The sequence below is a fragment of the Lepidochelys olivacea genome, assembly GCF_965140295.1.
Source record: "Lepidochelys olivacea isolate rLepOli2 genome assembly, chromosome: 15".
Taxonomy (NCBI): domain Eukaryota; kingdom Metazoa; phylum Chordata; order Testudines; family Cheloniidae; genus Lepidochelys; species Lepidochelys olivacea.
The window spans coordinates 12,296,690-12,311,273 of record NC_140425.1 but is presented as its reverse complement, the minus strand read 5'-3'; the positions used below and the strand labels follow the sequence as shown (position 1 = coordinate 12,311,273).

The window sequence follows — 14,584 nt, the reverse complement described above, 5'->3', positions numbered from 1 at the left end:
ATAACACAGAGAGATAAAGAACGGATGTTGTTTGAACGCCAGCAAACATACACTGCAATGTTTTGTTGTACAGTGATTCCCGAGTACATGTTACTGGCCTGGAGTGGTAAAGTGTCCTACCATGAAGGACGCAATAAGGCTGCCCTCCCCAGAAACCTTTTGCAAAGGCTTTGGGAGTACATCCAGGAGGGCCGCGAATGCCAGGGCAAAATAATCCTTTCACATGCTTGCTTTTAAACCATGTATAGTATTTTAAAAGGTACACTCACCGGAGGTCCCTTCTTCGCCTGCTGGGTCCAGAAGGCAGCCTTGGGTGGGTTCGGGGGGTACTGGCTCCAGGTCCAGGGTGAGAAACAATTCCTGGCTGTCGGGAAAACCAGTTTCTCCGCTTGCTTGCTGTGAGCTATCTATAACCTCATCATCATCTTCTTCGTCCCCAAAACTTGCTTCCGTGTTGCCTCCATCTCCATTGAAGGAGTCAAACAACACGGCTGGGGTAGTGGTGGCTGAACCCCCTAAAATGGCATGCAGCTCATCATAGAAGCGGCATGTTTTGGGGCTCTGACCCGGAGCGGCCGTTCGCCTCTCTGGTTTTCTGGTAGGCTTGCCTCAGCTCCTGAAGTTTCACGTGGCACTGCTTCGGGTCCCTGTTATGGCCTCTGTCCTTCATGCCCTGGAAGATTTTGGCATTTCGAAAACTGGAACGGAGTTCTGGTAGCAGAGATTCCTCTCCCCATACAGCCATCAGATTCCATACCTCCCGTTCAGTCCATGCTGGAGCTCTTTTGTGATTCTGGGACTCCATCATGGTCACCTCTGCTGATGAGCTCTGCATGGTCACCTGCAGCTTGCCACGCTGGCTAAACAGGAAATGAGATTCAAAAGTTTGCGGTTCTTTTCCTGTCTACCTGGCCAGTGCGGTCACTCTATCTGAGTTGAGAGTGCTGTCCAGAGCGGTCACAATGGAGCACTCTGGGATAGCTTCCGGAGGCCAATACCGTCGAATTGTGTCCACAATACCCCAAATTCGAGCCGGCAAGGCCGATTTAAGCGCTAATCCACTTGTCAGGGGTGGAGTAAGGAAATGGATTTTTAAGAGCCCTTTAAGTTGAAAAAAAGGGCTTCATCGTGTGGACGGGTGCAGGTTTACATCGATTTGCTAAATTCGACCTAAAGTCCTTGTGTAGACAGGGCTTTGTCATTATGATTTATTACATTTAATTAGCACTATAAATTTACACAGCATTTACAAATGTAAAGACTTGTTCACGGGCCCAAAGAGCTTAGTCTGAACAAGATTAGACTTTAAACAACTGTCCCGGAGAGAGAGGCTATGATGCTGTTAAAAAGAGAGGAGGAATTTCTTGAAAGAAAACACTGAGTAGTGGAGGGTGCATGGCAAATTGGAACAAGCATACTTTTCAAGGCATGAAACCAAGAGTTGGATGTTAGAAAGGAGACCAAAGAAGTGGTAAGGTGAAAGGATTGGAAAGAGTGCAAAGAATGGGAGGGAGCAGTGAAGGGAAATGAGAGCCAAGGTATAAATGGGGCAAGATTATGTGGGCTTTGGTAAATGAGTTGGGATGCCAGTGAAGGGATTTAGGAGGTGTGGGAAGCATGTATTTGGAGCAGAAATAATAGTAATGGGAGGAAAAGCTATAATGAGAACCTGGACTTGGGAGAGGAAGAGAGAGAAAGGTTGAAGATTATGAGCATGGGAGGCACTAAAGATAGTGGAGTTAACAGTGGAGCTAGTGAATGGAGTAAGATTAGGAAGGAAGATGTAGGGAAGGAACTAGACGGAGGGACAAATTCAGTTTTGGAGAGGGGGAGAGTGAGTTTGAAATGGTGGTTCTTCCAAGAGGAGATATCTGAGAAACACTGGAGTTGTGACAGGACAGAAGAATTAGAACGGGATCAAAATGTCAGTTGGTTCTTTGAGTCCAACCATCGCTGCAACAGTAGTCCATCAAGTCCAGTCCTCCTAGTCCTTTCATGGCTACGTTACTGATTTGAATTCAGATCTGTAGTCACTGAAACTCATAGTACTATGAAAGCTCTTAAGTTCCTTTTACATATTTAGTTTAGGGCTGTCAAGCAATTTTAAAAAAATAATTGTACTGTTAAACTAATAGAATACCATTTATTTAAATATTTTTGGATGTTTTCTACATTTTCAAAAATTTATTTCAATTACAACACAGAATACAAATAAATACTTTATATTTTTTATGACAAATATTTGCTCTGTAAATAACAAAATAAATGGTATTTTTCAATTCCCCTATTGGAAGTACTGTAGTGCAATCTCTTTATCATGAAAGTTGAACTTACAAATATAGAATTGTGTACAAAAAAACCTTCATTCAAAAATAAAACGATGTAAAACTTTAGAGCTGACAAGTCCACTCAGTCCTACTTCAGCAAATTGCTCAGACAAACAAGTTTGGTTACAGTTTGCAGGAGATAATGCTGCCCACTTCTTGTTTACAGTGTCATGTGAAAGTGAGAAAAGGCGTTCACATGTCATTGTTGTAGCCGGCATTGCAAGATATTTATGTGCCAGATGCGCTAAAGATTCATATGTCCCTTTATGCTTCAACCACCATTCCAGAGAACATGCATCCATGCTGATGACGGGTTCTGCTCGATAACGATCCAAAGCAGAGCGGACGGACGCATGTTCATTTTCATCATCTGAGTCAGATGCCATCAGCAGAAGGTTGATTTTCTTTTTTGGTGGTTCGGGTTCTGTAGTTTCTGCATCTGAGTGTTGGTCTTTTAAGACTTCTGAAAGTATGCTCCACACCTTGTCCCTCTCAAATTTTGGATGGCACTTCAGATTCTTAAACCTTGGTTCGAGTGCTGTAGCAATTTTTAGAAATTTCACATTGGTACCCTCTTTGCATTTTGTCAAATCTGCTGTGGAAGTGTTCTTAAAATGAACATGTGCTGGGTCATCATCCGAGACTGCTATAACATGAAATATATGAAAGAATGCGGGTAGAACAGAACAGGAGACATGCAATTCGTCCCCAAGGAGTTCAGTCACAAATTTAATTAACGCATTGGTTTTTTTAACAAGCATCATCAGCATGGAAGCATGTCCTCTGGAATGGTGGCAGAAGCATGAAGGGGCATACGAATGTTTATCATATCTGGCACGTAAATACCTTGCAACACTGGCTGCAAAAGTGCTATGCGAATGCCTGTTCTCACTTTCAGGTAACATCGTAAATAAGCAGCATGCATCATTATCTCCCGTAAATGTAAACAAACTTGGCTGAACAAGAAGTAGGATTGAGTGGACTTGTAGGCTCTAAAGTTTTACATTGTTTTGTTTTTGAGTGCAGTTATATATAAAAAAAATCCACATTTGTAAGTTACACTTTCAGGATAAACAGATTGCACTACAGTACTTGCATGAGATGAATTGAAAAACAGTATTTCTTTTGCTATCATTTTAGAGTGCAAATATTTGTAATAAAAAATAATATAAAGTGAGCACTGTACACTTCGTATTCTGTGTTGTAATAGAAATCAATATATTTGAAAATGTTGAAAAACATCCAAATATATTTTAAAATTTTCAATTGGTATTCTGTTTAACAGCGTGATTAATCACGATTAATTTTTTCAAGTTAATCGCATGAGTTAACTGCGATTAATCGACAGCCCTAATTTATTTTATTATTTCAGTTTATTTAAAATCCAAAACTGTGGACATATCTGCAGTATTAATTAAAAAAAAAATCTACAAAAGCCAAAAGGAGTTTGTCATAAATATAAAGGGAAGGGTAAACCCCTTTGAAATCCCTCCTGGCCAGGGGAAAGCTCCTCTCACCTGTAAAGGGTTAAGAAGCTAAAGGTAACCTCGCTGGCACCTGACCAAAATGACCAATGAGGAGACAAGATACTTTCAAAAGCTGGGAGGAGGGAGAGAAACAAAGGGTCTGTGTCTGTCTGTATGCTGGGTCTTTGCCGGGGATAGACCAGGAATGGAGTCTTAGAACTTTTAGTAAGTAATCTAGCTAGGTATGTGTTAGATTATGATTTCTTTAAATGGCTGAGAAAAGAATTGTGCTGAATAGAATAACTATTTCTGTCTATGTATCTTTTTTGTAACTTAAGGTTTTGCCTAGAGGGGTTCTCTATGTTTTTGAATCTAATTACCCTGTAAGATATCTACCATCCTGATTTTACAGGGGGGATTTCTTTATTTCTATTTACTTCTATTTTTTATTAAAAGTCTTCTTGTAAAAAACTGAATGCTTTTTCATTGTTCTCAGATCCAAGGGTTTGGGTCTGTGGTCACCTATGCAAATTGGTGAGGCTTTTTATCCAACATTTCCCAGGAAAGGGGGGGGAACCTTGACACTTTTGTCTCCAGGCAAATGGGTAGAACACACACCCCCTATTTACTTTTAGGAAGAAAAGAAAAAAAAACAACTCTGGGTTGGAAGACTGTGAATTTCCCTGCAGGAGTTAAGTACCCTGCCTCCAGGCAAAGAAAACCTGCAATTCACAAAGATAATCCCCTTTTGTCTCTGCTTGGCCACAAAGCAGAGAAAAACCAAGCTGCTTTCAGTTTCAGCTGCTTTCTGGACTTCCTTTCCAAAGGAAAAAAAAATTTCCTTTTTAAAATCTGTATTTCTAGTTCAAAAAATCTCAACTGGATCTCAAAATGATTTCAGGTTAATCCCACCACTGTGCCACCATGTCAAGGTTCCTCCCCCACTCTGAACTCTAGGGTACAGATGTGGGGACCTGCATGAAAAACCTCCTAAGCTTATCTTTACCAGCTTAGGTCAAAACTTCCCCAAGGTACAAAATATTCCACCCGTTGTCCTTGGACTGGCCGCTACCACCACCAAACTAATACTGGTTACTGGGGAAGAGCTGTTTGGACGCGTCCTTCCCCCCAAAATACTTCCCAAAACCTTGCACCCCACTTCCTGGACAAGGTTTGGTAAAAAGCCTCACCAATTTGCCTAGGTGACTACAGACCCAGATCCTTGGATCTTAAGAACAATGAACAATCCTCCCAACACTTGTACCCCCCCCTTTCCTGGGAAATGTTGGATAAAAAGCCTCACCAATTTGCATAGGTGACCACAGACCCAAACCCTTGGATCTGAGAACAATGAAAAAGCATTCAGTTTTTTACAAGAAGCCTTTTAATAAAAAATAGAAGTAAATAGAAATAAAGAAATCCCCCCTGTAAAATCAGGATGGTAGATATCTTACAGGGTAATTAGATTCAAAAACATAGAGAACCCCTCTAGGCAAAACCTTAAGTTACAAAAAAGATACATAGACAGAAATAGTTATTCTATTCAGCACAATTCTTTTCTCAGCCATTTAAAGAAATCATAATCTAACACATACCTAGCTAGATTACTTACTAAAAGTTCTAAGACTCCATTCCTGGTCTATCCCCAGCAAAGACCCAGCATACAGACAGACACAGACCCTTTGTTTCTCTCCCTCCTCCCAGCTTTTGAAAGTATCTTGTCTCCTCATTGGTCATTTTGGTCAGGTGCCAGCGAGGTTACCTTTAGCTTCTTAACCCTTTACAGGTGAGAGGAGCTTTCCCCTGGCCAGGAGGGATTTCAAAGGGGTTTACCCTTCCCTTTATATTTATGACAGAGTTGTTTCAGTCCACTTCCTAGTGAACAAGTGTTGGTATCTCTCAGGTTACCACCTTACTTGGTACCCTTGTTATATGTCTCGGCAGAGAGGCAAAGGATTAAAGTAGTCATGGAGGCTGAATTACTCTCTCATACCTACATGTGGTTCTTACAGGTCAATGTTGAGGCACATCAGTGAGGTAATGAAAAGGAGCTTGCATTGCTACTTTTCTGTGCCATACTTCCTCTGTGAATAGAGGAATTAATTTTCCATGTATGTCAAACTGGCATATTTCATGAGCACTAATAATGAAAGACTGTTTAAAAAACAATAACAGCCCATAGCCTTTCCATAACTCCTTTTACTCATTAAACTCAACCATTTCTTACACCTGAGTAGTCCTCTCAAAGCTTGCTGTCCCCAGCATTTCCTGCCATCTCATCTAGTTTTCCTTAGGAAGTGATCAAGCCTCTTCATTGAACGTAACCCTTCCCTGGTGGCTTTCTTTCTGACTGCCCTTTGACTAATGAAACAGGTTCAAAGTGAGGAAATTTGTTTTGTTTACTTCAGGTGCTGGATGCTCAGATGAAGAAAGATCTTGCTGATAAGGAAGCACTTGAGAATATGCTGCGAAGACATGAAGAAGAAGCACATGAGAAATGCAAAATTCTGGCTGAGCAGAAGGCGGTAGGTGTAACTGAATCAGAAACTGAAACATTTTAAGAGTAGCCATTTTAAGTCTCTTACCCAGGGATGTTCCTAAAATAAAGATCTGTTGCTGCAAAGGGTCTTGTTGCTGGAGGCTTCTTGGGGGTGGGAGAGGTGTGCGTGTGGTGTTTTGTTTTGTTTTGATAGCTGTCCTTTTAATTCATGATGTCTCCAAGAACATTCCCTTTCAAGAAAGTCATCCATGCCTAGTATGTTACTACCTGGCAGTCCAGTACATGGTTCACGTGGGAGCTGCTTGCTCTTGGTCTGGAAGAGACTGGAAAGCAGTTATAGATTGATGTAACAGATGTAACATCTGAATATGTGGTTGCTTCTTTGTTGTCTTGTCCACGCAGTCCGATATCTTGTTTCTGAATGAAGTTTCTAGAAGTGATTTTTAAATGCCCCCTTGCTGTAGTCACTAACTTTCATCCCATGATCTCAAAGGCAGACTGCTCTGTTTCAGATGATCAATGCCATGGATTCGAAGATAAGGTCACTGGAGCAGAGAATAGTGGAATTGTCTGAGGCTAATAAACTGGCAGCAAATAGCAGCCTTTTTACACAGAGAAACATGTAAGTAAAGGAACTGCTATAGCATTCTTGCATTTACAAGCCCCGGTGTGAGCTCAATAAGACCTATTCTCCAAACATATTATTTCTCTAACAAGAAACTATAGTTTGCTCAATATTTCCCCTATCATATCTGTTAAGTTTTATTGGTCCTTATTGTTGCATTTGTTTTGGATCATTTCATGAGGCTGTTGCTGTCCCTTGTTTTGCTGCATGCAATTTTTCAAAATATATAGGTTCTGTAGAAAAATTCTAACATTTTTAAATGTCTGAAACAGTTCTGGAGAAGCAGTAATTCCAATGCTGTTCCAGTTGTGGAGATATATAAAAATTAGTATTCCTTTTGCTTCTGGTGTTTAGGACTTGATCACATCTGCTTCTGGTGGCCATTATTCATTGAAATTCAAAGCCTTATTATAATTATTTGACACTCAAAGATGAGAAGAAAATGTTAAATATCCTTTCTTCACAAAAGCTTCCATCCTGCTCCCAACAGCTGCCAAGACATCTAAGAAAAGTGAATATTGGTTTAGGAATTTTCCTTCATGTTTTTAAATGTTGATTATAAATATGAGGTATTGGTGTTATCTCTGCCTGTTTCAGTTTAAAAAAAAAAAAAAAAAAAAGGTAGAGGGGCCCTATCCTTAAGATCGAAGTGATTCTTTAATCCTGATTGCTTATTTCTGATCCTGATGCCTATCAGTGAGATATTAGACATATCACAGTTTGGCTGTCTGGAGACATATGTGCAGACTGTCAGCTGCATAGTGGAATGCTGGGTATAATCTCAGTGGACAGCAGTTGGTTAGATCCATTTGTGAAGTCAAGCAAGGATGGGTTTTGGCATAGAATCTCTGAACTCTTAGCGGTGATTGATTGTACCAACAGAGATGTAAAGCCAGGAATTTTTATTACATTTCAAACTTCTGTCAAGCTCTTCAACCTGAGCAGACTGAAATCTTCCACAAAAGTAATTGTTAAAGTTATATGAGTTGCTTTATGCAGATGATTATACTCTAGTTATATGCACTCTAGTTAATCATCCAAAAAGTTTGTAGAGGCTGCTAAAACCATAACATCGTTAATCTGAAGAATACAGAAGTAATCTACCAGGTCATACATGGGAAAGCATATGTAAGACCTAGCATCATTCAGTGGTCTTGAACTCAGTGTGGTAATAGCTTTCGCTTCTCTTGAAATGCTGTTCTTGCTGACTAAAGAAATGTTTACCAGAATCAAAAAGGGTATTTTACCAACTGAAATATTAACTTTGGAACCAGCATGGTTGTCATATGTGAGACCAAAGTTCCATGTCTGCCATGCTGTAATGATTTCTTCCTTGCTCTATGGCTATGAAAAATGGAGACATTTGCCAACATATAAGAGTTGGAGAAACTTAATCAAGACACTTTGGAACTCTTATGGATATTAAATCATAAGATATACTGGTGGCTGGATGCTATAAGGATGGGCATTGTAATAATTTAATAATAAAATTACAAATAATGCAATTCTGAAAAGAGGTTGCATAAAAAGCTTTGAAAGTCTACTACTGAAAGCACCATTAAGCTGGACTAGATGCATCCTCTGGAAGGAGGACACCAGACTAAAGTCAAAAGGCAGAGGAAGAAATATAATGATGCCTAAAAAAAAGAGTTCTACCCATTGTGACTTATGTTAAATATTCATATGTCGGGAGGGAGTGGCAAACAAATTGCTTTGGCAAGTCAGTAATCGTGCCCCATGTTTGGAGTGCGTCATCTTAGTCATTAAGAGAAGTGAGTTCTTTCTGAGCAGTGCCTGTAGATCTTATAGATATAACTAGCAAACCCTACTGCATTACTCTGATCTGTGAAAAGGCATGTAAATCTATAATTGAACCATATTTGAATCCACAAAAGCTATTACAAAACTGAGCATTATTGATGTGGACAGTTAGCAATTAGAGCCTTCAAGGAACTGTGGAATCCAACTAGCCTTTGTTCTATCAGAAACTAAAAAAATGAATGATTGGTTCTGAAGAAGGTGGAGTCATTTGTTCTACTGATGCCCAGGCTATTTGGATAGTTCTGGCTGCCAGTAATCAGTTGAAGGAGGTTAAAAAAGGGGAAGGATGATTTTGTTCTTATCAAAGCACAGGACTGTGACTCAGAAGACCTGGGTTCTATTTCTAGCTCTGCTATGTGATCCCACGTAATGTCTCTGGGAGAAAGATAATAGTACCTATCTCACCGTATTTTTCTGCATATGAGTTCATTAATATTTGTAAGCTCTGTGAATAAGTAATTGTGTGTTCAGTGCATACATCAGGGTTTCAATCAGGGCAAAAGTTTGCTAAAGTGTTGGCCAGATTGGGCTCCTAGCAAGTTTCCAAAATCCAGAACTAATCTGTATGCAAGGAAGCCAGTTGCAGTTCCTCTGATCTTTCATATGGAAGTTCCTGCTTCCAGCATTCATTGAACCATTTTTTTTCCAAACGGAAAAACAAATGACAAGGAAAAGGGTGACAGCTTAGAATGAGCTGTAGATCAGACATTCCTGTAGGTTTCCAAGGTTTGGTGTTCATCTTTCTCCATGTACAAACAGATGCACAGCCTACAAAACCATGATATCTGAGCTACTCGAAGCACGTACTTGGTTTAATCACCGATGTGGGAATCTGTGCGGAAGCCAACATAAGAGACCTTATTTTTTCCATAAAGGGGCTGTGAAATTTAAAATAGGAAGAGCTAATTTTGATGTGATCACATTCTGCTTACCAGGAAACTTTTATACCAATGAAACTACATGATCAAAATATAGCTTGATTATGTCTTCCCTCGCTATGTATTTTCCTATCAGGAAAGCCCAGGAGGAGATGATCTCAGAGCTCAGACAGCAGAAGTTCTACCTGGAAACACAGGCTGGGAAGTTAGAGGCCCAGAACCGAAAACTAGAAGAGCAATTGGAGAAGATCAGTCTTCAGGACCATACTGACAAGAACCGTCTGTTGGAGTTAGAGACTAGACTGCGAGAGGTGAAAATTTAATCCTTTTGCAGGCTGATGTACTTGGGTGTATCCCATTTCAAGGAGTACAGTGAGAATTAAAATTAAGTAGTTTTACTGTTCAGCACTGCAGGATCATGACTTGAGCTGAATGACCCAATTTTTGCTCCATTTCTGTAACAGTGGAAATGTATTGCTTGCTGGAAGGAGTTGAGCATGACTATTTTGGGTTTTTGTTATAGTGGTAGAGTCTGAGTTTCTAGATCAGCTTGCTTTCTTAGAACTATATTTATTTTCATCCTTTTGTACAACATCCTTTAATAGTGCCCAGATATAATGGTGATGGGCACAGTATATATACTTAGCTGGATAATTCATTTATTTTTAGTTGCAGACTAGAAGAATCAGGTTTTTATATTATTTTGAAATAAAAAGGGCAGACAGGCAGAAATAGGTTGGAACCACCTATTTCCAGAGTTCCACCTAATTCCAGAGAAGAGTAACAAAAATGATTAATTTCAGAGTAACAGCCGTGTTAGTCTGTATTCGCAAAAAGAAAAGGAGGACTTGTGGCACCTTAGAGACTAACAAATTTATCTGAGTGTAAGCTTTCGTGAGCTGTAGCTTATGCTCAAATAAATTTGTTAGTCTCTAAGGTGCCACAAGTCCTCCTTTTCTTTTTGAAAAATGATGAAAGGTCTAGAAAACATGACCTATGAGGGAAGATTGAAAAAAAAATGGGGTTTGTTTAGTCTGGAGAACAGAAGAGGAGACAACAGTTTTCAAGTACACAAAAGGTTGTTATAAGGAGGAGGGAGAAAAATTTTTCTTCTTAACCTCTGAAGCTAGGACAAGAAGCAATGGGCTTAAATTGCAGCAAGGGAGGTTTAGGTTGGACATGAAGTAAAACTTCCTGTCAGGGTGGTTAAGCACTGGAATAAATTGCCTAGGGAGGCTGTGGAATCTCATCATTGGGGATTTTTAAGAGCATGTTGGACAAACACCTGTCAGGGATGGTCTAGATAATACTTAGTCCTGCCATGAGTGCAGGGGACTGGACTAGATGACCTATTGAGCTCCCTTCAAGTTCTGTGATTTCCTGGATAATATCCTTTTTCCTTCCTTGCTGTCCCTCCTCTAATTCTCAATAAAAACCAAAATCTCTACTCTGGCTAAGACATTTGGGATGTCCAATGTCATTCCTTTAATTAGCCAGAAATTGCTAGACATCAGTGCAAGGTCTTCTGGCAGGCCTATTTTTCACACATCTGCAATATTATGGGCAGATTCACTTGCAATAACATGAGGAGTCAGGCATCAGAAAGCTAAACTGGAACTTTTTCTTTAAACTATTTTCTCCACTCTGCTATGGTAAATGGGATCTGCCAAGATGTTGCATCAGTGTAGGAGATAGATCTGTCTGTAACAAGAATCTGAAGGGAAGTTTAAATATGAAAGTAATTGAACAGTATATAAAGACATTTCTTATAGAGTCAAAGTAATATTGATAGTTTCTTCTTACAGAGCCTCAAATGCAGTATATTAACTTGCAACTATGGAAGATAATCGCACAAATTATACTTTAACTTTCATATTGTCACAATTATCTATATCAACATTTGATACGTATTTACAACATAGCTGGCATTACTCTTAAATCCTAGTTTTCATTTCAGAACACAATATAGTTTTATTTTTGAACCATTTCAAACCCAGTGAGTGTTTTTCAAGTGATGGATGAAGCAGCATCCTTGGGATAGTTACCTTCAGGTCTGATTTTTAACCAATCCATCCAAATCTGACATTAGACTGGAGTGTTGCCATGCAATCCCAGAGTGCAATTCTAGGGCAGGTCTCTAGTTTGAAATGAACAAATATAGCAGCTGTACTCTCTATTTCCTTATTAGTAACTCCTATTCAGCTGCTGATGTTTCTCTCCAGGTTAGCTTAGAGCATGAAGAACAAAAGCTGGAACTGAAACGACAATTAACAGAATTGCAGCTGACTCTCCAGGAAAGAGAATCTCAGATTTCAGGGCTTCAAGCTGCACGATCAGCCCTAGAGAATCAGCTCCGTGAGGCTAAAACTGAACTAGAGGAGACTACAGCTGAGGCAGAGGAGGAGATTCAGGCTCTCACGGTGAGTCCTATACTTCTGGATTGGTATTGCGAACTGTACCTGCAGATCTGACAGAACATTGATGCATGCTTCATAATAAGTGTCTTAAGTTATTAGCTTTGAGGTTGTCCTAACTTAAATTTTTTATGTTTTTAATTTTGCAGTGCAACATATGAAATGTGCCTTGGATTGAGGAAGGCACAGGGATGGCTAAAATGTCAGAGTTCTTTGTCTCTCAAAACATACATATGCTTGTTGTTTGTTGTCCACTTGTGCAAAAACTGATTGGCTATTAGTGAAAATATCATCAGTTTACTTGATAAGCTAAAAGCTCCACACTAAATTATTCCTACTGTAGGACTTTGACTTTGTGCTGTTTTTTTTTAATTCTAAATTCATGTATGACCTTTGAAAGTAGTGCTGTTTCAAAAGGAATGTGATTGCAAATGTTCTGGTATTTTCTCTATAATAAGTTAGCCAACTCTGCTATCCTTTTAAAAAAATCAGACAAATACTGTTGTTGCTTCTCTAATTTTATTCCAAAGGCTGTTCCATAAAGAATTGCTACTTTTAGATCTTGCAGTCTCTTGTGAGGTGTGTGAATGACACAAACTTCAGCAGCGGTTGGTGTAGGGGAAAGATTTTCCCTGCCCAGTGAACGGAACATTAAATTATATGCTGCTGGTTGCTACTTTGAGTACAAAAAGATGCTTTTAAACTGTTGGATTTTAAATAATGTTTGCTTTGCAAAGGCTTGCTAATGCTGTGGGAGGCAAAGAAATAACTGACCTCCTACTTGAGCTGCCGGCTATCACTCATCGAAGTATCAGTCTTCAATGACCTTCAAATCCAGTTATTTTAGAGTACTGGAAATAGTCTGTTGCCCCAATGGAATCTGATAAAAGGGAATCTCATTGAGTCCTTATTCCTGCCATTACCACTATTCAGATGGGATTGGGGTTCAGCTGAAGACTGGTGTGTGCGTGCGTTTGTGTGTGTTTGTGTGTGTGTGTGTGTGCACACCAGTGCTGTTGGATATCCCAGGAGTGAGAAGGGAGGTCATTCACTCAGAATTGTTCTAAACTGGTAGATGCTGGGTAATAGATGCTGGGAAAATGCAACAGCAACATGAATGACTTACAGTAACTGAATAGGTCACGGCAGCAGTTCATCTCAAATACAAAGCAGTTCTTTTTGCTCAAAAATGAGATGGTCCCACTGAAATTTGAAAATTTGGCAGAGTTGTTAGCTGCCATGCGAACAAATGGTTTGCTAGGTCTTCCTACCACACCAACGAAACAGATGCATGTGTGTGATCTGTGCTTTCTCAGGCAGATATTACCACAGCTGTTCTGGTGAAATGGTAGTGCTTTTGTACCAGATGTCATAAGATTCCAATCTGGCACCTCCATGTCACTTTACTCCAGTTTAATGGGTTGGGAGATATTTTGTTTTAAGGGTCTTTTTTGCATTGCCTGTTCTGGTAAGATAACGTTTTAGTTATCACATTGGACTTCTGCTGAACAACTTTTCCTATTGAGTCTCTTGGCTATAAGGAAAATGTCTTGAAAGGTGATCGGATATGCTAGTGCACTAGCCTTTCATCTGTTAAGGCCTGAATTTGCATATAATATTAGTCACAACTTAAATCAGTTTGACAGTCTGAGTGAATCTTGAGAGAGGCCCTGAGGCTGAAACATGAACTTTGCTTTATCATGCTTTGCTTGTTAATAAGGAAGTAAAACGATGCATGCATTATTTCACTCTTTAAAAATGCTTTGCAGCTTTTTATACTTCGGATTCCATCTTCCAAAGAAATAATTATTTAGTTTCGTCACAGTTTGGGAGAGTCTTAGGACTAAACAGGAGTTCCTCGGGGAAGGGTAGAGGTAGATTGGCAGAGCAGTTTGCGGAAGCGTACGTAGTGCTTCATTGTAGACTTGTCTTTGCGATCATTAAAATATATGTAGTATTAAAAACATGTTCCATGCAGTATTAATCCAAATGTGGAAGTAAAAACAAACTACTCAAATACTTAAGATATTAAGTGAAGATGGTACACACTTAACATTAAATGGTCACTTACCTTGGAGACCACTTAAGATGGAATGTTTTGCATCATCCAGTTTGTTGTACATTTTGCTAAAGTAGCTCAGAATTGGGAGCATGTGCGTGCTTTGATTAAGTAGGATGTGACTTAATCAATTCTTTGCCACTACAGAGTGCTTTCATAGCCTGCAACATCTGTCTTCCAAACTTTGCTTGCTGATAGATTGTTCTGCAGTTTATTTAGCAACAGCTGTTGGATTCTAATTCTAATGTATGAAAAATTGATGATTAACTTCTTACCTCCTTTAGGCACATAGAGATGAAATCCAGCGTAAATTTGAAGCCCTTCGTAATAGCTGCACAGTGAGTATTAAATACAGATCATTGAATTATTTTGAAATTAAGGATAAGGAAGGAAACAAACTCATTTACTCCTTGATGACAATTGTTCCTGACATTGGCTTCTGGCTTCAAGGAGTTAGCAGGAGATAGCCTGATTGGATCTGATTTCTTTTAGGC

General features: G+C 39.4%; 1 protein-coding gene across 5 annotated transcripts in view; it reads left to right on the top strand.

Annotated features, from left to right (window-relative positions):
• Positions 1–14,584, top strand: part of CIT (citron rho-interacting serine/threonine kinase) — a 101,645-nt gene that overhangs the window by 50,389 nt on the left and 36,672 nt on the right. For 4 of the 5 annotated variants that reach the window (XM_084648954.1, XM_084648952.1, XM_084648951.1 and 1 more), the window contains exons 20-24: positions 6,202–6,318; positions 6,806–6,915; positions 9,754–9,928; positions 11,840–12,037; positions 14,375–14,428. In XM_084648954.1, coding sequence (XP_084505080.1) covers positions 6,202–6,318; positions 6,806–6,915; positions 9,754–9,928; positions 11,840–12,037; positions 14,375–14,428 — 654 coding nt within the window. The remainder of the gene's footprint in view (positions 1–6,201; positions 6,319–6,805; positions 6,916–9,753; positions 9,929–11,839; positions 12,038–14,374; positions 14,429–14,584) is intronic. The other variant, XM_084648953.1, reaches the window with a different exon arrangement.